This window comes from Rana temporaria, chromosome 9 (assembly GCF_905171775.1).
Source record: "Rana temporaria chromosome 9, aRanTem1.1, whole genome shotgun sequence".
NCBI lineage: Eukaryota > Metazoa > Chordata > Amphibia > Anura > Ranidae > Rana > Rana temporaria.
In genome coordinates this window covers 10,789,035-10,811,922 of record NC_053497.1, presented here as the reverse complement: position 1 = coordinate 10,811,922, position 22,888 = coordinate 10,789,035, and the positions used below count along the sequence as shown (strand labels likewise).

The 22,888-nt window shown below is 49.7% G+C and overlaps 1 protein-coding gene across 1 annotated transcript in view; it reads left to right on the top strand.

Annotated features, from left to right (window-relative positions):
* Window positions 1–22,535, top strand: part of GLA (galactosidase alpha) — a 45,213-nt gene extending 22,678 nt beyond the window's left edge. Inside the window, exons 3-7 of the mRNA XM_040322770.1 lie at window positions 1,220–1,397; window positions 6,204–6,295; window positions 11,709–11,870; window positions 14,965–15,162; window positions 21,991–22,535. Coding sequence (XP_040178704.1) covers window positions 1,220–1,397; window positions 6,204–6,295; window positions 11,709–11,870; window positions 14,965–15,162; window positions 21,991–22,245 — 885 coding nt within the window. The 3' untranslated portion in view covers window positions 22,246–22,535. The remainder of the gene's footprint in view (window positions 1–1,219; window positions 1,398–6,203; window positions 6,296–11,708; window positions 11,871–14,964; window positions 15,163–21,990) is intronic.
* Window positions 22,536–22,888: the final 353 nt, after the last annotated feature.

Genomic DNA, 22,888 nt, shown 5'->3' with positions numbered 1-22,888 from the left:
CATTTTTATCCTTTTTTTTTCACCTGCCGATCCTGCCATTAAGTCTGTTATCTTTCAACTTTAACAGGCCAAGCTGTCCATCAAAAATAGCAGTTGGAACCCCCCCCCCCCCCCCAAAAAAGAAATATATTACAACTTACTATTTCTTGGATTTATGAGCTGCATTATTTTTATTGTTTAGGCTTTTATTTCCTTTATTTTTGTATCTGGGGATCCTGCCAGTAGTTCTGTTATTTTTCAGTTTCCTTTAACAGGCCAAGCTGTCCATAAAAATGGCAGTTGGAACCCCAAAAAATAAATCAATTACAGCTTACTAATTGTTAGATTTAGACAATTATCAGGATCACCAGGTGAAAATAAAGTGGGGGGGAAAAAAACGAAGGGCCAGATTCTCAAAGGCGTTACGACGGCGCCACGCCATTTGCGCCGTCGTAAGTCCTAATCTGGCCCGGCGTATCTATGCGACTGATTCTTAGAATCAGTTACGCATAGATATCCATTAGATCTGACAGGCGTAAGAGACGCTGTCAGATCTTAGATGTCATTTTTTTCCCGCCGCTAGGTGTCGCCGACGTCGTTTTCCCCATCGTCTATGCAAATTAGCTATTTACGCGAATTTCCGAACGTACGCGCGGACGACGCAGTGAATTTACAACGTTTACGTAAGCGTAAACTTGCCCCTGCTATATGAGGGGCAAGTTTACGTAGGTCCGTCGTATGCCACGTTAAGTATGGCGTCGGGTCAGCGTCGGCTTTTTCCGTCGTTTACGTCGTTTTCCTAAGTCGTCCGCGAATACGACTTTACGTCAATGACGCTCACGTCGGCGTCATTGACGGTTTCCGTCGTGAGCTGGAGCATGCGCACTGGGCTATATTTTCACCCGGCGCATGCGCAGTTCGATCGGCGCAGGGGGCGCGCTTAATTTAAATACAAGCCGCCCAACTTTGAATTACGCGGCCTTACGCCGGGCCAATTACACTACGCCCCCTGCAAATTACGGAGCAAGTGCTTGGAGAATACGGCACTTGCTCCAGTAAGTTGCGGCGGCGTAGTGTAAATGGCTTGCGCTACGTAGAAAACGAATGCAGCCAACCCATCTAATGACTGGTAAGCGGTAATATAATAATTCGTATTTTTTTGGGGTTGAATTCTGCTGAACGCCAGGCTGATATATAAAAGACACGGATCGATTCAGCTCTGTATTCCTGGTTTTCTTAGGTACATGACCGCGGCCTGCTTTTTGGGATCTATCAAGACGTGGGCAACAAAACCTGCGCCGGATTTCCAGGAAGTCGGGATTTTTACGAGTTGGATGCACAGACGTTTGCGGACTGGGGGGTGGACCTACTCAAATTTGATGGATGTTATTATGACACTCTGGAAGCTCTAAAAGAAGGTGAGACAAACCTGGAAGGAAGCGCGATACGACTACCTACCTTTTATCGCTAGGTCAATGGGCCAGATTCTCAAAAGAGATACGCCGGCGTATCTCCAGATACGCCGTCGTATCTCTGAGTCCGCCCGTCGTATCTATGCGCCTGATTCATAGAATCCGTTACGCATAGATAACCATTAGATCCGACAGGCGTAAGGCTCTTACGCTGTCGGATCTTAAATGCATTTTTTTTTTCGCCACTAGGTGTCGCCGACGTCGTTTTCCCCTGATCGAGTATGCAAATTAGCAAAATATGCGAATTCCCGAACGTACGCCCGACCGACGCAGTGAAGTTACGACGTTTACGTAAGATTTGCGACGCGTAAAGTTGCCCCTGGGTATATGAGGCGCAGTCAATGTTAAGTATGGCCGTCGTTCCCGCGTCGAAATTCGAAAATTAACGCCGTTTGCGTAAGTCGTCTGCGAATGGCGCTGGACGCTATTTACGTTAACGTCAAAACCAATGACGTCCTTGCGACATCATTTAGCGCAATGCACGTCGGGAAATTTTAGGGACGGTACGTTCGGCGCGGGAACGCGCCTAATTTAAATGATCCACGCCCCCTAGACGGATCATTTGAATTAGGCGGGCTTGCGGCGGAGGATTTACGTTACGCCGCCGCAACTTTACAGGCAAGTGCTTTGTGAATCAAGCACTTGCCCGTAAAACTTGCGGCGGCGTAACGTAAATGAGATACGTTACGCCGCCGCAAAGATGCAGCGATCTACCAGAATCTGGCCCATAATTTTTTAGATCTTCATCCAAATTGTCACGTGACCGCAAAAGCGTCCTTTGTGTGGAGGACTGGCGGCGCTAATTCTTTAGAGCTGCGAAGACCTCCCACTTGTGTCTCTTCCTTTAAAGAAGAATGCCAGGTATGGCCATCATCACATAGTTGCATTGTTCCAGCTTGAACCAGTGTAACTCTATATAGACCATACCCATGGGATCCCTCTAGAACCCTGGTGCCCAACCTGCAGCCCTTTTGTGAGACCCTCTGTAGACATTATTCTTTGGTGTCTTCTTGCCCTGTTTTTAGCATCAATTTCTAGCAGTCTCACGTAATGTGTCTCCCAGTCAATGCCCACCACCTGAAGCATGCCCTAGTCTCCAACAATTTCTACAGGATATTCACAGTCACTGACAGTCGTCTGCAGTCTCTGACCATCTGTTGTATCATATCTGCAATCTCTGACCAGCCCTTGTGTTATGCCCACAGTCTCTGGCCATCTCTTGTATCATGTCTGCAGTCTCTGACCATCTCTTGTATCATGTCTGCAGTCTCTGACCATCTCTTGTATCATGTCTGCAGTCTCTGACCATCTCTTGTATCATGTCTGCAGTCTCTGACCATCTCTTGTATCATGTCTGCAGTCTCTGACCATCTTGTGTATCATGTCTGCAGTCTCTGACCATCCCTTGTATCCTACCTGCAGGCTCTGATCATCTCCTGTATCGTGTCTGCAGTCTCTGACCATCTCCTGTATCATGTCTGCAGCCTCTGACCATCTCCTGTATCATGTCTTCAGTCCCTGACCATCTCCTGTATCATGTCTTCAGTCCCTGACCATCTCCTGTATCATGTCTGTAGTCTCTGACCATCTCTTGTAATCATGTCTGGAGTCTCTGACTATCCCTTGTAATCATGTCTGCAGTCTCTGACCCTTCCTTGTATCCTACCTGCAGGCTCTGACCATCTCTTGTATCATGTCTGCAGTCTCTGACCATCTTGTGTATCATGTCTGCAGCCTCTGACCATCTCGTGTATCATGTCTGCAGGCTCTGACCATCTCGTGTATCATGTCTGTAGTCTCTGACCATCTCTTGTAATCATGTCTGGAGTCTCTGACTATCCCTTGTAATCATGTCTGGAGTCTCTGACCATCTCTTGTAATCATGTCTGCAGTCTCTGACAGGGCTGGACTGGGACAAAAATTTGGCCCTGGACTTCATCCAGACTGGCCCACTATGACAGGTCTCTCCCACAGCGGCCGGACAACTCCCACACCCCCCGGCCACCCAAGCCCCCTCTCCCCCTTCACTAGTCACTCTTTATTAGAGTAGAACGGCTGGTACTGGTACTCTTATAGGCAGTACCAGTGGGGAAGCTAGACATTATTTCACCCGGGGGCAAAGAATCAGTTTGGTGCCCCCCCTTATGGGACAAGATTAGGCAGAAGTGAGAAACTCCCAGGCCGCTGTCACTGAAGCCGGCCCACTGAGCCATCAGTCCACCGGGAAACTCCCTGTAGTCCCAATGGCCAGTCCATCCCTGGCCTCTGACCATCTCCTGTATCATGTCTGCAGTCTCTGATCATCTCCTGTATCATGTCTGCAGTCTCTGACCATCTCCTGTATCATGTCTGCAGTCTCTGACCATCTCCTGTATTATGTCTGCAGTCTCTGACCATCTCCTGTATCATGTCTGCAGTCTCTGACCATCTCTTGTATCATGTCCATAGACTTTGACTATAGGCCAATTAGCCACAGCTCAACCTCTGGAGGAACCCAAGGTTTCCACAGAATCCTGGTTGAGGATAGCTATTCTAGAGGGATGCCAAAGGTATAGTATATGCATACGTCCCAAGCTGGACCAATGTAAAAAAAAAATTGCCATTCCTAAACTTCAACTGTAAGCTTTCCTCACCCCTGGCATAAGTCAGGCATACTGTCCATGCAACGTATTGAGATTTATTATAAAGTATTTGCTGGAAAGATCAGAACAATTCTTCCTGTAATAGGTTTGAAAAGGTGTAGGTGCTGTTCTTATATTCTGGGGTGTGGCGACTTCCAACTCGCTCTCTAATTACCGTATTTATCGCGGTATAACGCGCTCCCGCGTATACCGCGCACCCCTAAAGTGACCCCCAATCCTGTGGAAAAAAAGTTATTTTTGTACTTACAGTTTTGGTGTCTTGCGCGGCGTCCATCGGCGGCCTCGTCGGGTCCGGCGTCCTTCTGCGGCTTCGGGTGTCCTTCTGCGGCGGGTCCGGGGTCCTCTTCGGCGGGTCCGGGGTCCTCTTCGGCGGGTCCGGTGTCCTCTTCGGCGGGTCCGGCGTCCTTCTGCGGCGTCCTCGCGTCCTCCCCGCTCGTTTCCCGCGCCGAGTTTTGAATACTGCGCCAGCATATACCGAGCGCAGTACACTCGGGCAGGCTCGGCAACTGTCGCGCTCACGTCCTGTACGTCCAGGACGTGACCGCGGAAGAAGCCGAGACTGGCCGAATATACCTGACTGACAGGAAGTGCACACTCAGGCCCAGATTCACAAAGGAGATACGACGGCGTATCTCCAGATACGCCATCGTATCTCTGAGTTTTGCCGTCGTATCTATGCGCCCGATTCTTAGAATCAGTTACGCATAGATTTCTATTAGATCCGACCGGCGTAAGTCTCTTACGCCGTCGGATCTTAACTGCATATTTACGCTGGCCGCTAGGGGCGTGTACGCTGATTTACGCCTAGAATATGTAAATCAGCTAGATACGCGAATTCACGAACGTACGCCCGGCCGACGCAGTACAGTTACGCCGTTTACGTTAGGCTTTTCCCGGCGTAAAGTTACCCCTGCTATATGGTGGCGTACATGCGGCGTACCAATGTTAAGTATGGAAGTCCTTCCCGCGTCGAATTTTGAAAAATTTACGTCGTTTGCGTAAGTCGTCCATGAACGGGGTCGGACGTCATTTACGTTCACGTCGAAACCAATACGTCCTTGCGGCGTACTTTGGAGCAATGCACACTGGGAAATTCCACGGACGGCGCATGCGCCGTTCGTGAAAAACGTCAATCACGTCGGGTCATGGTTATTTTACATAAAACACGCCCCCCTGTTCCACATTTGAATTAGGCGGGCTTACGCCGGCCGATTTACGCTACGCCGCCGCAACTTACGGAGCAAGTGCTTTGAGAATACTGCACTTGCCCGTCTAAGTTGCGGAGGCGTAACGTAAATCGGATACGTTACGCCAGCCTATAGATACGCCGCTGTACGAGAATCTGGCCCTCAGTGTACACTTCCTGTCAGTCCGGCCGGGAACAGGAAACTGAATCTCCTGTACCGTGCGCAGTACCTGGTCGGACTGACAGGACTCCAGGAGGCAGAAAGAGGAGCTCGGCCGTGCTACAGCCTGGGAAGGGGATGTTGGGGGGCCCCAGGCCAGTTCGGGGCCCCAAGCAATTGTTTGTTTTGCCTGTCCTGTAGCGACGGGCCTGATCGGCTCCTCATTTAATAGATTGATAGCAGCGCAGGCATTGGCTCCCGCTGCTGTCAATTAAATACAGTGACGTGGCCACCGGGGGCGGGGCCGAGTCATACACTTGGTGGCTATGCACGGCAAGTGTATAACACGGGAGCGCGCCCGCAAAGGTAACCCTCTCGGGAGAGAGCTTCACAGAGGGGGTTAGCTCTTGTGGGGAGGAGCCGAGACAGCCGCCATGAGACCCCCAGTAGAGGAGGTTCGTGGCCACTTTGTGCAAAACGAACTGCACAGCGGTGGTAAGTATGACATGTTTGTTTTAAAAAAAAAAAAAAAATGTATTTAATTTTTTTTTATATATATATATTTTTTTTTTTAATAATTAAAAAAACCTTCTAGTGTCCCTTTAAAGGTTTGAGGTGCATTTTGAGATGCCACCCAATCCTCAGCCCCCCCCCAGTTGTAACGGGTTTGAGTCCCCATAGACTTTGTCCACCATTTTGGCCAACGCTCGCTGGATATTTATGTTTTTTCCACCACCCAACCTTCTGCCACTCTATCGTTGCAGGTTACCGTCGTATGGCTATGGCATTGAACCGTACTGGAAGAGATATCGTATATTCCTGTGAATGGCCGCTGTATGCCCGTCAAATAGAACAAGTAAGCGGGAATAATACGGGTGAAACTCGAATAATTCGAATATCGTGCAAAAGTTCATTTATTTTTACAGGGCTTTTTTTCAGCAGGAACGCAGGGGAACGCAGTTCCGGCACCTCCAGCATTGAATGTCTCTAATGTCTATTGATGCTGGATGCTGGGGGATCTATATTTGCTAGAGGGGTCTATTGTTGCGGGGGTCTATTCATCCTGGATGTTGGGAGTCTATTGTTGCTGGGGGGGTCTATTGTTGCGGGGGGGTCTATTCATCCTGGATGTTGGGAGTCTATTGTTGCGGGGGGTCTATTCATCCTGGATGTTGGGAGTCTATTGTTGCTGGGGGGGGTCTATTCATCCTGGATGTTGGGAGTCTCTTGTTGCTGGGGGGGGGGTCTATTCATCCTGGATGTTGGGAGTCTATTGTTGCAGGGGTCTATTCATTCTGGATGGTGGGAGTCTATTGTTGCGGGGGGTCTATTCATCATGGATGTTGGGAGTCTATTGTTGCTGGGGGGGTCTATTGTTGCAGGGGGTCTATTGGGGAGGGGGGGTCTATTGTTGCTTAGCACCAAAAAATGATACTTGGCTTTTTTTATTCGCTAAAAGGGGCGGTACTGGGAGGTGGGCAGGGGTGTATTTAGGTTTTGTGCTGCCCTAGGCCTGACTAAACTGGTGCACCCCCTAATTTAAATATGACCCACCCCTTCCTGTCAAGGCCACACCCCTTGTGGTTTAAGACCCACCCTGAAATTTTCAAGTGGGGACACTAGTTCTGATGGCCTGGGGGCGGGGGGGGGCAATGTATTCCCTTAATTTGCATAGATTTCCTCTCACTTCCTGTTTGGCTATGGGACAGGAAGTGAAGGGAAATCTCTGCAATGGGACAGGGATGGTAAAAAATTAGAAGCGACGCCCCCCCCCCTACAGTTGCAGAATGCCAACCACCCACATACTGGAAGCAGTGCGGCCGATTTATGGGGGCGCTAAACTAATTTGCCCAACAGTGTAGCGCAAGCTGGCGGGGACACTGTCCGTGCTGCCCCCCTGCAAAGTGCTGCCCTAGGCCTGGGCCTTGTTGGCCTAGGCCAGGATACAGCATTGGAGGTGGGTAGGGGTGAAACCAAGGAACCATGCTCAGAGGTGGGTAGGGGGCAGAGACAAGGGGTGACTGGAACTGGGTACGTTTCTGAACCTATTCTCTGAGAAAAAAAGCCCTGCTAATGCAACTTAAAAGGTTTAAACTAATATATGAGAGAGACTCATAACATGCAAAGCAAGATCGTTCAAGCCGTGATTTGTCGGGGCGCTTAGGGGGGTTAAGTGTGATCTAGGGAGTGATTCTAACTGTTAGGGGGCGTGGCTACGGGTGACACGTCACAGATCTCTGTTCCCGATGCGAGGGAGCAGACGATCAGTGAACTGTCACTAGGGAGAACGTGGAGATGTTGTGTTTTACACTTACATCTCCCCGTTCTTCAGCTCTGTGACCCGATCACGGGACTCCGGCGGACATCGAGTCCGCGGGTCCCGTGGGCACGGTCACGGAGCTCGCGGACACAAGGCGGCTGTAATGACACTCCGAGTAGGAAAGGGGTTAAAGTCGTTTTAGGACATTCCATTCCCGAACACAAAGGCAGCTACAGAACACTCCAACCAGCTGAACAAGAAACCCATACGAATAATTCTCCCCCAAGTACGAGACGAGGCTCCGTCTTGAGGGTCAAGCAGGAATGAGCCTCTTTATTGAAAGGAGTACAAGTCTTACACAGTAAAAAAGAGGAGGCGCATACCTCCTGCTCATATTGCTCTGGAAAACACCTGTGACCAGAAACCTAATGAACTAATCCCTTTAGACAGCCTAGGCATGACCTTTGAGTTCCTAGCCTGGCTGTCTCCTAAACTACAACTCTATCTCAAAGGTAATATATATTTTTTGGCTTTACATAAATAGAAATGGAATATATTGTAGCTTACCAGTTCTTGGATGAAGTGGAAGCATTAGTTTCCCTTTTTTCAGCTCCATGGTGACATGGTTTGACCAGTTTCACGTGGAGGAACTTGAGTGTCCTGCACAGAGCCCTGACCCCAGTCCTATTGGACACCTTTGGGATTAGGTCTTCTAACTCAACATCAATACCTGATCCCAACCCTACTGAACACCTTTGGGATCAGGTCTTTTCATCAACATAAGTACCTGACCTCATCCCTACTAAACGTCTTTGGGATCAGGTCTTTTCATCCAACAACAGTACCTGACCTCAACCCTACTGAAAACATTCGGGATCAGGTCTTCCCAACCAACGCCAGGACCTGACCTCAACCCTACTGAAAACATTCGGGATCAGGTCTTCCCAACCAACGCCAGGACCTGACCTCAACCCTACTGAAAACATTCGGGATCAGGTCTTCCCAACCAACGCCAGGACCTGACCTCAACCCTACTGAAAAAATTCTGGATCAGGTCTTCCCAACCAACGCCAGGACCTGACCTCAACCCTACTGAAAACATTCGGGATCAGGTCTTCCCAACCAACGCCAGGACCTGACCTCAACCCTACTGAAAAAATTCTGGATCAGGTCTTCCCAACCAACGCCAGGACCTGACCTCAACCCTACTGAAAACATTCGGGATCAGGTCTTCCCAACCAACGCCAGGACCTGACCTCAACCCTACTGAAAAAATTCTGGATCAGGTCTTCCCAACCAACGCCAGGACCTGACCTCAACCCTACTGAAAACATTCGGGATCAGGTCTTCCCAACCAACGGCAGGACCTGACCTCAACCCTACTGAAAACATTCAGGATCAGGTCTTCCCAACCAATGCCAGGGTCTGACCTCAACCCTACTGAAAACATTCGGGATCAGGTCTTTTCATCCAACAACAGTACCTGACCTCAACCCTACTGAAAACATTTGGGATCAGGCCTTCCCAACCAGGACCTGACCTCAACCCTACTAAAAACATTCGGGATCAGGTCCTCCCAACCAAAGCCAGGACCTGACCTCAACCCTATGGGAAAACATTTGGGATCAGGTCTTCCCAACCAACGCCAGGACCTGACCTCAACCCTACTGAAAACATTCGGAATCAGGTCTTCCCAACCAACGCCAGGACCTGACCTCGACCCTACTGAAAACATTCGGGATCAGGTCTTCCCAACCAACGCCAGGACCTGACCTCAACCCTACTGAAAACATTCTGGATCAGGTCTTCCCAACCAACGCCAGGACCTGACCTCAACCCTACTGAAAACATTCGGGATCAGGTCTTCCCAACCAACGCCAGGACCTGACCTCAACCCTACTGAAAACATTCTGGATCAGGTCTTCCCAACCAACGCCAGGACCTGACCTCAACCCTACTGAAAACATTCGGGATCAGGTCTTCCCAACCAACGCCAGGACCTGACCTCAACCCTACTGAAAAAATTCTGGATCAGGTCTTCCCAACCAACGCCAGGACCTGACCTCAACCCTACTAAAAACATTCGGGATCAGGTCTTCCCAACCAACGGCAGGACCTGACCTCAACCCTACTGAAAACATTCAGGATCAGGTCTTCCCAACCAATGCCAGGGTCTGACCTCAACCCTACTGAAAACATTCGGGATCAGGTCTTTTCATCCAACAACAGTACCTGACCTCAACCCTACTGAAAACATTTGGGATCAGGCCTTCCCAACCAGGACCTGACCTCAACCCTACTAAAAACATTCGGGATCAGGTCCTCCCAACCAAAGCCAGGACCTGACCTCAACCCTATGGGAAAACATTTGGGATCAGGTCTTCCCAACCAACGCCAGGACCTGACCTCAACCCTACTGAAAACATTCGGGATCAGGTCTTCCCAACCAACGCCAGGACCTGACCTCAACCCTACTGAAAACATTTGGGATCAGGTCTTCCCAACCAAAGCCAGGACCTGACCTCAACCCTACTGAAAACATTCGGAATCAGGTCTTCCCAACCAACGCCAGGACCTGACCTCAACCCTACTGAAAACATTCGGGATCAGGTCTTCCCAACCAACGCCAGGACCTGACCTCAACACTACTGAACACCTTTTGAGATCAAGTCTTCTCATCCAACATCAGGACTTGAATTCAACCCAATTGAAGCCCTTTGGGATCAGGTCTTCTTATCCAACATCAATATCTGACCTCCAACCCTATGGGAAAAATAATTACAATGCCACAGGACAGGAAGAGAAGGAATTTCTCCCTAAGGGAACGCAGACAACAAAAAAATAACTGGTAGAGTTTTCTAGCCTTGCCTATTCTATCTCAAATAAAAAATTAACATTTTGGCTTTACAAGTAATTTAAACTAAGACCCAACAATAAGTAATCATTATAACCAATCGCACCACGTACTTCTGCTCTGCACCAAAAGCATATGGCATTAATTTATCTGCAATAGACTCATTTCTTATAGGGCCCACTTATAAAAATGTACAGTGGAACCTCGGATTACGAGCATAATCCGTTCCAGGAGAATGCTCGTAATCCAAAGCACTCGCATATCAAAGCAAGTTTCCCCATTGAAGTCAATGGAAAACGAAAATAATTTGTTCCGCATTGACTTCTATGGCATGCAATACCGCATGCAGCCAGAGGTGGGGGGTGCTGGAAAGCCTCAGAAACAGCCGGAAAGGCCAGAGGACAGCTCAGCTGACCTCGGAAAGGCTCGGGAACTGAGTACCGTATTTATTGGGGTATAGAGCGCTCCCGCGTATAGCGCGCACCCCTAAAGTTGGGCAGAAATTCCTGTGGAAAAAAAGATTTTGTACTTACAGTTTTGGTGTCTTGCGCGGCGTCCATCGGCGGCCTCGTCGGGTCCGTCTGCGGCTTCAGGTGTCCTCTTCATCGGGTCCGGCGTCCTTCTGCGGCGTCCTCCTCGCTCGTTTCCCGCGCCGAGTTTGAATACTGCGACGGCATATACCGAGCGCAGTACACTCGGGCAGGCTCGGCTACTGTCGCGCTCACGTCCTGTACGTCCAGGACGTGAGCGCGGAAGGAGCCGAGACTGGCCGACTATACACGAGTGTACTACGCTCGGTATATGTCGGCGCAGTATTCAAACTCGGCGGCGGGAAAGCGGGTATCGGCGTATATCGCGCACCCACGATTTTGCCCTGATTTTCAGGGCAAAAAAGTGCGCGGTATACGCCGATAAATACGGTATTTCCGAATGACGCCCCACCCCACCTCAGGCCAAATGCGGTACTGCACACCGCTTTAGCCTGAATCCTGCTCGTTTTGCGAGACAACACTCACAAACCGAGTTAGGATTTTTCAAAATACAGCGCTCGTATTGCGAAACGCTCGTTAACCACGTTACTCGCAATCCGAGGTACCACTGTGTGTCTATCCTGATTCTTTTTCATTAAAAACTTCCTTTTTTCTCTATTCACAGGTTAACTATACGGAGGTTGCTGAATACTGCAACTCTTGGAGAAATTTTGGCGATATTGATGACTCGTGGGCAAGTGTGAAGACTATAGTGGATATAACTGCTGCTCTCCAAGAAGAGCTGGTCCCTGCAGCAGGTCCGGGAGCTTGGAACGACCCAGACATGGTCAGAGGATAACCGTTCTATTTTTTTAGCCCTAAATTACCCTAAATCTAGAATGTTTTTACATTAAAAAAAAATGCAGCTATTTTGAAAATTCTAAATGTGAATAATTGAAACTTCTTGGGTAGTGCCTAACAAATGTGTATAGATCATGCCCACTAGATGGCTATGGTGGGCTCTAATAGGCTTCCAGAATGGTAAACAGCGGGCGCAATGCTGTGCGTTCGCTGTTTACTCCGTGTTGTGTTATGGAAGCAAATAAATCGCTTTCCTAACACTGACCCGCCAATCAGGTGCTCGGGTCTGGTTACCTGTCACCCGATTGGCTGAAGCGACAGACGCTGTGATTGGATGCCAATCATAGCAAGGGACCGGACCGGAGAAGACATCTAGGACTCGGAGCGTGGAGGACAGCGCCGTGACCCGAGACAGGTAAGTGCCGGGCGGGGGATGCACACTGGGGCTGCGTTTGATGGGGCACAGAAGTGGCAAATGATGGGGCACACTGGCAGCAATTGATGGGGCACAGTGGCTGCGTTTGATGGGGCACAGTGGCTGCATTTAATGGGTTTTTTTTTTGTTTGTTTGCGCCCCCTCAAAAATTTTGAGCACCAGCTGCCACTGGTTGGCAGTCTATTGTTGCCGGGGTGGATCTATTGTTGCCGGGGTGGATCTATTGTTGCCGGGGTGGATCTATTGTTGCTAGCTGCAGGGAATCTATTTTATTTATTTTCTTGTTAACAAATTTCATACACATTACTTGGCAGTGGCGCCACAAAATAATAGTTGTTTTTGTATTCTCTGTAGGGATGAAACTGGGAGGTGGGTTGGGCGTGGAACCAAGGGACGATGCTTGGAGTTGGGGTAGAGGGCAGAGCCAAGGGGTGGCTTGGAAAGGGGGGGTGTTCCTGCACCCATTCTTTGAGAAAAAAAAAGCCCTGATAGCAGGGCTGGACTGGGACAAAAATGTGGCCCTGGACTTCATCCAGACCGGCCCAGGGCACAACACATCAGGGTACAGTGCACATTAGGGCACAGCACATCGGGGTAGGGGGCACAGCACATGGGGGTACAGGGCACAGCACATCAGGGTACGGGGCACAACACGTACAGGGAACCAGCTGTCAGTGATTGATGTGGACAGTATGTACAGGAGAGTGTGGAGGGTATGACAGTGGGCAATATGTACAGGAGAGGAGTGTGGAGGGTATGACAGTGGGCAATATGTACAGGAGAGGAGTGTGGAGGGTATGACAGTGGGCAGTATGTACAGGAGAGGAGTGTGGAGGGTATGACAGTGGGCAGTATGTACAGGAGAGGAGTGTGGAGGGTATGACAGTGGGCAGTATGTACAGAAGAGGAGTGTGGAGGGTATGACAGTGGGCAGTATGTACAGGAGAGGAGTGTGGAGGGTATGACAGTGGGCAGTATGTACAGAAGAGGAGTGTGGAGGGTATGACAGTGGGCAGTATGTACAGAAGAGGAGTGTGGAGGGTATGACAGTGGGCAGTATGTACAGGAGAGGAGTATGGAGGGTATCACAGTGGGCAGTATGGACCTCTGACCAGCCCACTGAGCCATCGGCCCACCGGGAATCTCCCTGTAGTCCCGATGGCCAGTCCATCCCTGCCTGATAGTGGGGATCAAGTATTGACTGTAGAAGTGATCAGCCCCAGTCAATCTTTGATGGTCAATCCCCCCCCCCCCAACTGAGCAGAGCAATCCTGGGGAGTGTAATTGTTTGTTTGCCAGATAGCATGTTGCTAAAAAAGGAAAGGAAGTACAGTGGAACCTCGGATTACGAGTAACGCGGTTAACAAGCGTTTCCCAAATACGGGCGCTGTATTTTTAAAAACCTCACTCAGTTTGTGAGTGTTGTCTCCAAAAACGAGCAGGATTTAAGCCACAGCGGTGTGCAGTACTGCGTTTGGCCTGAGGTGGGGGGGGGGGGGCGACGGAGCTGTTCGCAAATGCTCGGAAACACTCAGGCCCAGATTCTCAACCGAGATACGACAACGTCGTATCTATGCGACTGATTCTTAGAATCAGTTACGCATAGATATCCATTAGATCCGACAGGCGTAAGTCTCTTACGCCGTCGGATCTTAAGTGCAATTTTTTTTGGACCGCTAGGTGGCGCTTCCGTCGAGTATGCAAATTAGCTAGATACGCGAATTCCCGAACGTACGCGCGGCCGACGCAGTAAAGTTACGACGTTTACGTTAGGCTTTTCCCGGCGTAAAGTTGCCCCTGCTATATGAGGCGCAGCCAATGTTAAGTATGGCCGTCGTTCCCGCGTCGAAATTTTAAAAAGTTACGTCGTTTGCGTAAGTCGTCCGTGAATGGGGCTGGACGTCATTTGCGTTCAGGTCGAAACCAATGACGTCCTTGCGACGTCATTTGGAGCAAGGCACACTGGGATATTTTACGGACGGCGCAGTTCGTTCGGCGCGGGGACGCGCTTCATTTAAATGATACACGCCCCCTACCCCGCCGAATTTGAATTCCGCCGGGTGATTTACGCTACGCCGCCGCAACTTACGGAGCAAGTGCTTTGAGAATACAGCACTTGCCCGTGTAAGTTGCGGAGGCGTAACGTAAATCAGATACGTTACGCCCGCACAATTTTGCGCGGCTGTACGTGAATCTGCCCCACAGTTCCCAAGCCTTTCTGAGTTCACCTGAGCTGTCCTCTGGCCTTTCCGTTTCCGAGGCTCTCCAGCACCCCCCCCCCCACCACCACCTCTGGCTACATGCGGTATTGCATGCCATTGAAGTCAAGGCGGAACAAATTATTTTCTTTTCCCATTGACTTCTATGGGGAAACTCGCTTTGATATGCCAGTGCTTTGGATTACAAGCATTCTCCTGGAACGGATCCGAGGATCCACTGAATCTTGAAACCAGAAACCGGTTTACGGAACATTCTTCTGGTTTCACAAATATCTCCACAGCCTTTAGACCTAAAAATTCCAAAGATCTTTAGATATTTGAGCACCTGACCCTCCGAGACGTGTTTTTGCTTTTCACTATAATTCTTCTCCATTTATAACTTCAGACGTTTTTTCTTTCTTTTTATTTTTTATTTCCTCAAACAGCTCGTGATCGGTAACTTCGGATTGAGTTTTGATCAGCAGGTCACACAAATGGCTCTTTGGGCAATCATGGCGGCACCTTTGTTGATGTCTAATGACTTGCGGGAAATAAGTAAAGAGTCGACGGCTCTCCTTCAGAACCAAGAGGTCATCGCCATCAACCAAGATCCTCTAGGGACACAAGGATACAGGTTACTCAAGGTAATACAAGGCAATCCCTGAAATTCATAAAGATTGGCGCGGACTGATTTCGTAAAAGTGTCTCGCGTGCGTTCTAAAAGTGGCACGGGAAACCCCCCCCCCAGTTGCGTCGGACGTCCACGTCATGGGTGCCCCCGCCCTCGGTTATAAAAGAGCTGTCAGACGGGCTGCGTGTCATTCAGACCGGGAGCCTCTTACGGAGGCGGTATTGTTCGCAGCGGCGGGTCGGACTCGTAGAAGGATTACGGCGCTGGAATTTTTATTTTTATTAACCACTTAACCCCCGGACCATATTGCTGGTCAAAGACCAGAGTACTTTTTGCGATTCGGCACTGCGTCGCTTTAACTGACAATTGCGCGGTCGTGCGACGTGGCTCCCAAACAAAATTGGCGTCCTTTTTTCCCCACAAATAGAGCTTTCTTTCGGTGGTATTTGATCACCTCGGCTGTTTTTAGTTTTTGCGCTATAAACAAAAATAGAGCGACAGTTTTGAAAAAAAATGAATATTTTTTTACTTTTTGCTTTAATATCCCCCAAAAATATATAAAAAAATATGTTTTTCCTCAGTTTAGGACGATACGTATTCTTCTACATATTTTTCGTTAAAAAAAAAATCGCAATAAGCCTTTATTGATTGGTTTGCGCAAAAGTTATAGCGTTTACAAAATAGGGGGTAGTTTTGTGGCATTTTTATTAATATATTTATTTTTTTACTAGTAATGGCGGCGATCGGCGATTTTTTTTTTTCCGGTACTGCGACATTATGGCGGACACTTCGGACACTTTTGACACATTTTTGGGACCATTGGCATTTTTATAGCGATCAGTGCTATAAAAATGCATTGGATTACTATAAAAATGCCACTGGCAGTGAAGGGGTTAACACTAGGGGGCGGGGAAGGGGTTAAGTATGTTTCCTGGGTGTGTTCTAACTGTAGGGGGGGTGGACTCACTAGGGGAAACACTGATCTTCTGTTCATACATTGTATGAACAGAAGATCAGCATTTCCCCCCTGACAAGACCGGGATCTGTGTGTTTACACACACAGCTCCCGGTCCCCGCTCTGTAACGAGCGATCGCGTGTGCCCGGCGGCGATCACGCCTGCCGGGCACGCGCACGGGAGTCGGGGACGAGCGAGGGGCGCGCGCCCCTGCTAGCCTGCGAGAGAGCCAACGTAGATTGACGGGCTCTCGCGCAGGAGTGCCGACCTGCCGCCGTTAAAGGACGTGTCCCAACTTTGTGTGTAGGGGGGGAGCAGCACCTGGGGGTCCCCTTTTGTTAAAGGAAGCTTCCAGATTTCCATAAGTCCCCCCCCACCCGCAGACCCCCACAACCACCGGGCAAGGGTTGTGGGGATGAGGCCATTGTCCCCATCTACATGGGGACATCCTCCCCATGTTGAGGGTATGTGGCCTGGTATGGTTCAGGAGGGGGGAGCGCTCTCTCGTCCCTCCCCCTCTTTTCCTGCGGCCTGCCAGGTTGCGTGCTCGGATAAGGGTCTGGTATGGGTTTTTGGGGGGAACCCCCACACCATTTTTTTTTTATTATTATGGTGCGGGGTTCCCCTTAAAATCCATACCAGACCTGAAGGGCCTGGTATTGGAATTTGGGGGGACCCCCACGCATTTTTTTTCTGGGGTTCCCCTTAAAGCGGTAGTAAACCCGCTCCGACCTGTTTTCCCTACAGGTAAGCCTAGATTAAGGCTTACCTGTAGGTGTACATGGTTTAGGAGATATTTGCCACAAAGAATGCACCGATGTCTACGGCGTCCGCGCACCGTAGACATCGGCGCAGGCGCACTGAGAATAGCTATGCATAAAACCGGCAATGCCGGCTTCCGCGTGCAAGCACGGAGTGACGTCTTCGCCGCTCCGGCCAATCACAGCGCCAGAGCGGCGATACCCAGAAGTAACCTTCCGGAGAGATGTCTGCAGCCGGAGGGGGAAAGGAGGACGGCTTCGGGGGATTCGATCTAAGGTAAGTAATTCACAATGAGCTAGTACGCTCATTATTTTTTGCGCTATAAACAAAAATAGAGCGACAATTTTGAAAAAAAAAATGAATTTTTTACTTTTTGCTGTAATAAATATCCCCAAAATTCAAAAAAAAATTATTTCCTCAGTTTAGGCAGATACGTATTCTTCTACATATTTTTGGTAAAAAAAAAACAAACGCATATTGATTTGTTTGCGCAAAAGTTATAGCGTCTACCAAATAGGGGATAGATTTATGGCATTTTTATTATTTATTTATTTTTTACTGGTAATGGCGGCGATTTTTTTTTAAGGGGTTAAATGTGTTCCCTCAGCGTGTTCTAACTGTGGGGGTGGGACTGACTGACTGGGGGAGGAGACCAATCAGTGTTCCTATATAATAGGAACCCACGATCAGTCTCCTCTCCCCCGCCAGAACAGATCCTTGTTCTGGCTCTGTCAAGAGCCATCGCGGCCGCCAGGCATGCGCATCGGCTCCTGAGCACCGCGGCGGGCGCGTGCCACCCCCAGGTTTGCAAGATAACTGAAATACATCACAGGTGATCTCGTTTGCTGCTCAGTGATTTCCGTATTCTAGTCTGCATCTCCCCAAGGTAATACATAAAAACCTGGGGCCAGATTCTCGTAGTTCTGCGTATCTCTGCGGCGGCGTAACGTATCCGATTTACGTTACGCCGCCGCAACTTAGACGGGCAAGTGCTGCATTCTCAAAGCACTTGCTCCGTAAGTTGCGGCGGCGTAGCGTAAATCGACCGGCGTAAGCGCGCCTAATTCAAATTTGGATCAGGGGGGTGTGTTTTATGTAAATGTACTGTGACCCGACGTGATTGACGTATTTCACGAAACGGCGCATGCGCCGTCCGTGGAAATCTCCCAGTGTGCATTGCTCCTAATACGCCGCAAGGACGTATTGGTTTTGACGTGGATGTAAATTACGTCCAGCCCCATTCACGGACGAGTTACGCAAACGACGCAAAATTTTCAAATTTCGACGCGGGAACGACGGCCATACTTAACATTGTTACGCCGCACTTATGCCACCATATAGCAGGGGCAACTATACGCTGGGAAAAGCCTAACGTAAACGGCGTAACTTTACTGCGTCGGCCGGGCGTACGTTCGGGAATTCGCGTATCTAGCTAATTTGCATACTCGACGCGGAATTCGACGGAAGCGCCAACTAGCGGCCAGCGTAAAAATGCAGTTACGATCCGACGGCGTAAGAGACTTACGCCTGTCGGATCTAACAGCTATCTATGCGTAACTGATTCTAAGAATCAGGGGCATAGATACGACGGCGCAACGCAGAGATACGCCGTCGTATGTCGGTTGTGAATCTGGGCCCTGGCCTGTTAGTGCCACCCGAGGACAGGGTTGATGACCGCTGCCCTATACCTCTTAAAACGGCTAACGTACAACTATGGCGATTCGCACAGGGGAGCCATGCTGCTTCCGGCGGCTGGCAAGCGGTTAATAATAGCTGGTTGTCAAGGAGCAGGCCGGGATGACTCGTCAGCTGTCAGCGGGTTTCTCTGCTGACAGTAAAAAAATAAAAATAAACATTGCCAGCAATTATTTTTTTTTCCATTCCAGGTCCTTTTCGGGTCTGGTACAGATAATGTCGTAATTCCGAATCTGCGCCGTCGTATATTTAAGCGTATTCTGGAAACCAGATACGCTTAAATTAGGCTAAGTTACGAGCGGCGTAAGTCTCCTACGCCGTCGTATCTTAGGGTGCATATTTACGCTGGCCGCTAGGTGGCGCTTCCGTCGTTTTCCGCCTTGAATATGCAAATGAGCAAGATACGCCGTTTCAAGAACCTACGTACGCCCGTCGCAATTAGTTACGCCGTTTACGTAAGACATACGCCGGCGTAAAGATAAAGATAATGATAATGGGGTAGATTCAGATAGATTAGCGGATCTTTAGATCCGCGTAATCTATCTGATTTACGATCCTCCGGCGCAATTTTGCGAGGCTAGTGCAGTATTTAGAAAGCACTTACCTCGAAACTTGCGCCGGCGGATCGTAAATCCCCCGGCGGAATTTAAATTCCGCGGCTAGGGGGAGTGTAGTATTTAAATCAGGCGCGTCCCCGCGCCGATTTAAATGCGCATGCGCCGCCGGCTAAATTTCCCAGTGCGCATGCTCCAAATGACGTCGCTAGGACGTCATTGGTTTCGGCGTGAACGTAAATTACGTCCATCCGTATTCGCGACCGACTTACGCAAACAACGTAAAAATTCAAAACTCGGCGCGGGAACGACGGCCATACTTAATATTGGATACGCCGTATATAGCAGGGCTAACTATCCGCGGCGTATCAGGAGATACGCCGTCGTATCTCTATCAGAATCTACCTCAATGTCCCTAGGTGGCGCAGCCCATGCAAAGTATGGACGTCGGAACAAGCATATCTTTTTACGTCGTTTGCGTAAGTCGTACGCGAATAGGGCTGTGCGTAAGTTACGTTCACGTCGTAGGCAGTGTTGGACGTATCTTAGGCATTCTATCCGACGCATGCGCACTGGGATACGTCCACGGACGGCGCATGCGCCGTTCGTTCAAAACGTCATTTACGTGGGGTCATGCTTTATTAACATAAGACACGCCTACCTTGAATTTGCATTAGGCGCGCTTACGCCGGCACATTTACGCTACGCCGCCGTAACTTAGGACGCAAGTGCTTTGTGAATACAGCACTTGCCTCTCTAACTTGCGGAGGCGTAGCGTAAATACGATACGCCGGCTCAAACATACGCCGCCCTACGTGAATCTAGGCCAATGATTTTAAGGGGGACCCCATGCCAAAAAAAAAATTGGGGTCCCCCCAAATCCATACCAGACCCCCCTTAGGTCTGGTATGGATTTTGAGGGGAACCCTCTTGCCCAAAAAAAATAAGAATAGGGCATGCCCCCTCCCCCAAAAAAATCCATACAAAAGCCTTGCCCAGCTTGCAGCCTGGACAGGATGGGGGGGGACAAGCGGGCACCTCCCCCATTCTAAACCATACCATGCCCTCAACATGGGGGGGAGGGGGTGCCCCAAAGCACCTTGTCCCATTGTTGATGGGGACAAGAACCTCTTTGCCACAATCCTGTCCTGGTGGTTGTAGAGGGTCTGCTGGCAGGGGGCCGGCTTTTCTGCTTTGCTGTGGTTACTTTCTAGAGAGGATCGACTGGAAAGACTTTGGCACATCCTCTATTTTGTTCCACCTGAACTTTTTTTTTTTATTCAACTCATTGTATTAAACTGAAAGGTAAATAATTTGACTCATTTCGTTAACGAACTTTGGGGCAGATCCACAAAAGAATTACGCCGGCGTATCTATTGATACGCCGGCGTAATTTTAAATTTCCTGCGTCGTATCTCTGTTTTGTATCTTCAAAACAAGATACGACGGCATCTCGGCTAGATCCGACAGGCGTACGTCTTAGTACGCCGTCGGATCTAAGCTGCAATTTTTTTCAGCGGCCGCTAGGTGGCGTTTCCGTCGAATTCCGCGTTGAGTATGCAAATTAGCTAGTTACGGCGATCCACGAACGTACGTCCGGCCCGGCGCATTTTTTTACGTCGTTTGCGTTCGGGTTTTTCCAGCGTATATTTAAAGCTACTGTTATGAGGCGTACTCTTTGGGGTGGATTCAAGAAGCAATTGCGCCTGTGTAACCATAGGTTACACAGCGCAATTGCTTACTTGCCCCGGCGTAACGAGTGCTGCTGATTCAGGAACCTCGTTACTCCGACTGCAGCCTAAGATCTGCGCGCAATAAGGCTCTTATGCCCGCATATCTTAGGCTGCATTCTTGCGATGGCCGTTAGGTGGCGTTCCCGTTGTGCTCAACGTATAGTATGCAAATTGCATACTAACGCCGAATCACAACGTTGCGAGAGCACTGCGTACGCAATTTACGTCGTTTACGTACAAGGCTGCCCTTGCTATTAGCAGGGGCAGCCCATGTTACGTATACCCGTCGTTCCCGCGTCGCGAAATTTGAATTTTACGTTGTTTGCGTAAGTGATTCGTGAATGGCGCTGGACGCCATTCACGTTCACTTTGAAGCAAATGACGTCCTTGCGACGTCATTTGCCGCAATGCACGTCGGGAAAGTTTCCCGACGGAGCATGCGCTCTACGATCGGCGCGGGAACGCGCCCAATTTAAAGGATTCCCGCCCCCTACGGGATCATTTAAATTGCGCGCTCTTGCGCCGGGCATTTTGCCTGCGCGCCCGCGCAATTTACGGAGTTTCTGCTCCGTGAATCGAGGGCAGCGCAAAAAAAAATTGCGGGGGCGCAGGGCAAAATCGTTGCCCTGCGCCTCCGTAAAAAAAGCGCAATTCTTACTGAATCTGGCCCAATGTTAAGTATGTCGTTCCTGCATAGAAATTTGACATTTTTACGTCGTTTGCGTAAGTCGTTCGCGAATAGGGATTTGCGAAGAATGACGTCACCGTCGGAAGCATTGGCTTGTTCCCGGTTAATTTCGAGCATGTGCACTGGGATACCCCCACGGACGGCGCATGCGCAGTTAAAAAAAAAACGTTGTTTACGTCGGGTCACGACGTATTTACATAAAACACGCCCCCATCACAGAGATTTGAATGCCGCGTCATTACGCCGCCAAAGATACACTACGCCGCCGTAACTTACAGCGCGGATTCTTTGTGGATTTAAAAAAAAAAAAAAAGTAAGTTACGGCGGCGTAGTGTATCTTAGATACGCTACGCCCCGATGCAAAAATTACACCGATGTACGTGGATCTGCCCCTTTGCGTTTAACAAATGAGATATTTGGACGCGTGCCGATCTTTCCTTGCTCTCGTTTCAGGTGAACGGCTTTGACATGTGGGAGAAGCCCCTCGCTAGCGGAGCTTTGGCAATCTCGGTGACAAACCGGCAAGAAATAGGCGGCCCTCGTTACTTCCTGTTGTCCCGAGCAATGGTGTGGGACGGACTTGCCTGCGACACTTGCTACGTGACGCAGCTTCTCCCGACGCGCTACGAATACGGATACTTCAATGCCTCCCAAGTCTTGAAAGTGCCGGTGAATCCATCGGGAACCGTGCTGCTGAGGCTGGAGTAAGAACAGCCAGGATGTTTTCGGCGTTGCAGCTCTTTTTTTCTATCTAAAGTAGCCACAGCCTGAGTAGAAAAGCCTGTTACATGCCAGCTGTAGAGAAGTACCTTTGCCCTCTGTGGGGTAAACGGTGGAATCTTTGTAGGGGTGTCGGCGCCTCTGCAATCAGCAGGAAGCATGACCTCTGTTGATTGCAAGGCTTCAGGCTCAACTCAGAGCAGTGGCGTAGCGTGGGGGGTGCCAGGGGGGGGGCACCGCCCCGGGGCGCAAAATTTAGAGGGGCGCTGTCACAAGTGTGGAGAGGACGGAGCACCAACAACAGATGGAACATAGGAACATATGCATAATGGCCCAGATTCAAGAAGCAATTGCGCCTGTGTAACCATAGGTTACACGGCGCAATTGCTTACTTGCTCCGGCGTAGCGATTGCTCCTGATTCAGGAACCTCGTTACGCCGACTGCAGCCTAAAATCTGCGCGGCATAAGGCTCTTATGCCACGCAGATTTTAGGCTGCATTCTTGCGTTGGCCGCTAGGGGGCGCTCCCATTGTGATCTGTGTATAGTATGCAAATTGCATACTTACGCCGATTCACAACGTTGCGGGAGCCCTGCGTACGCAAATTACGTAGTTTGCGTACATCGGGTTT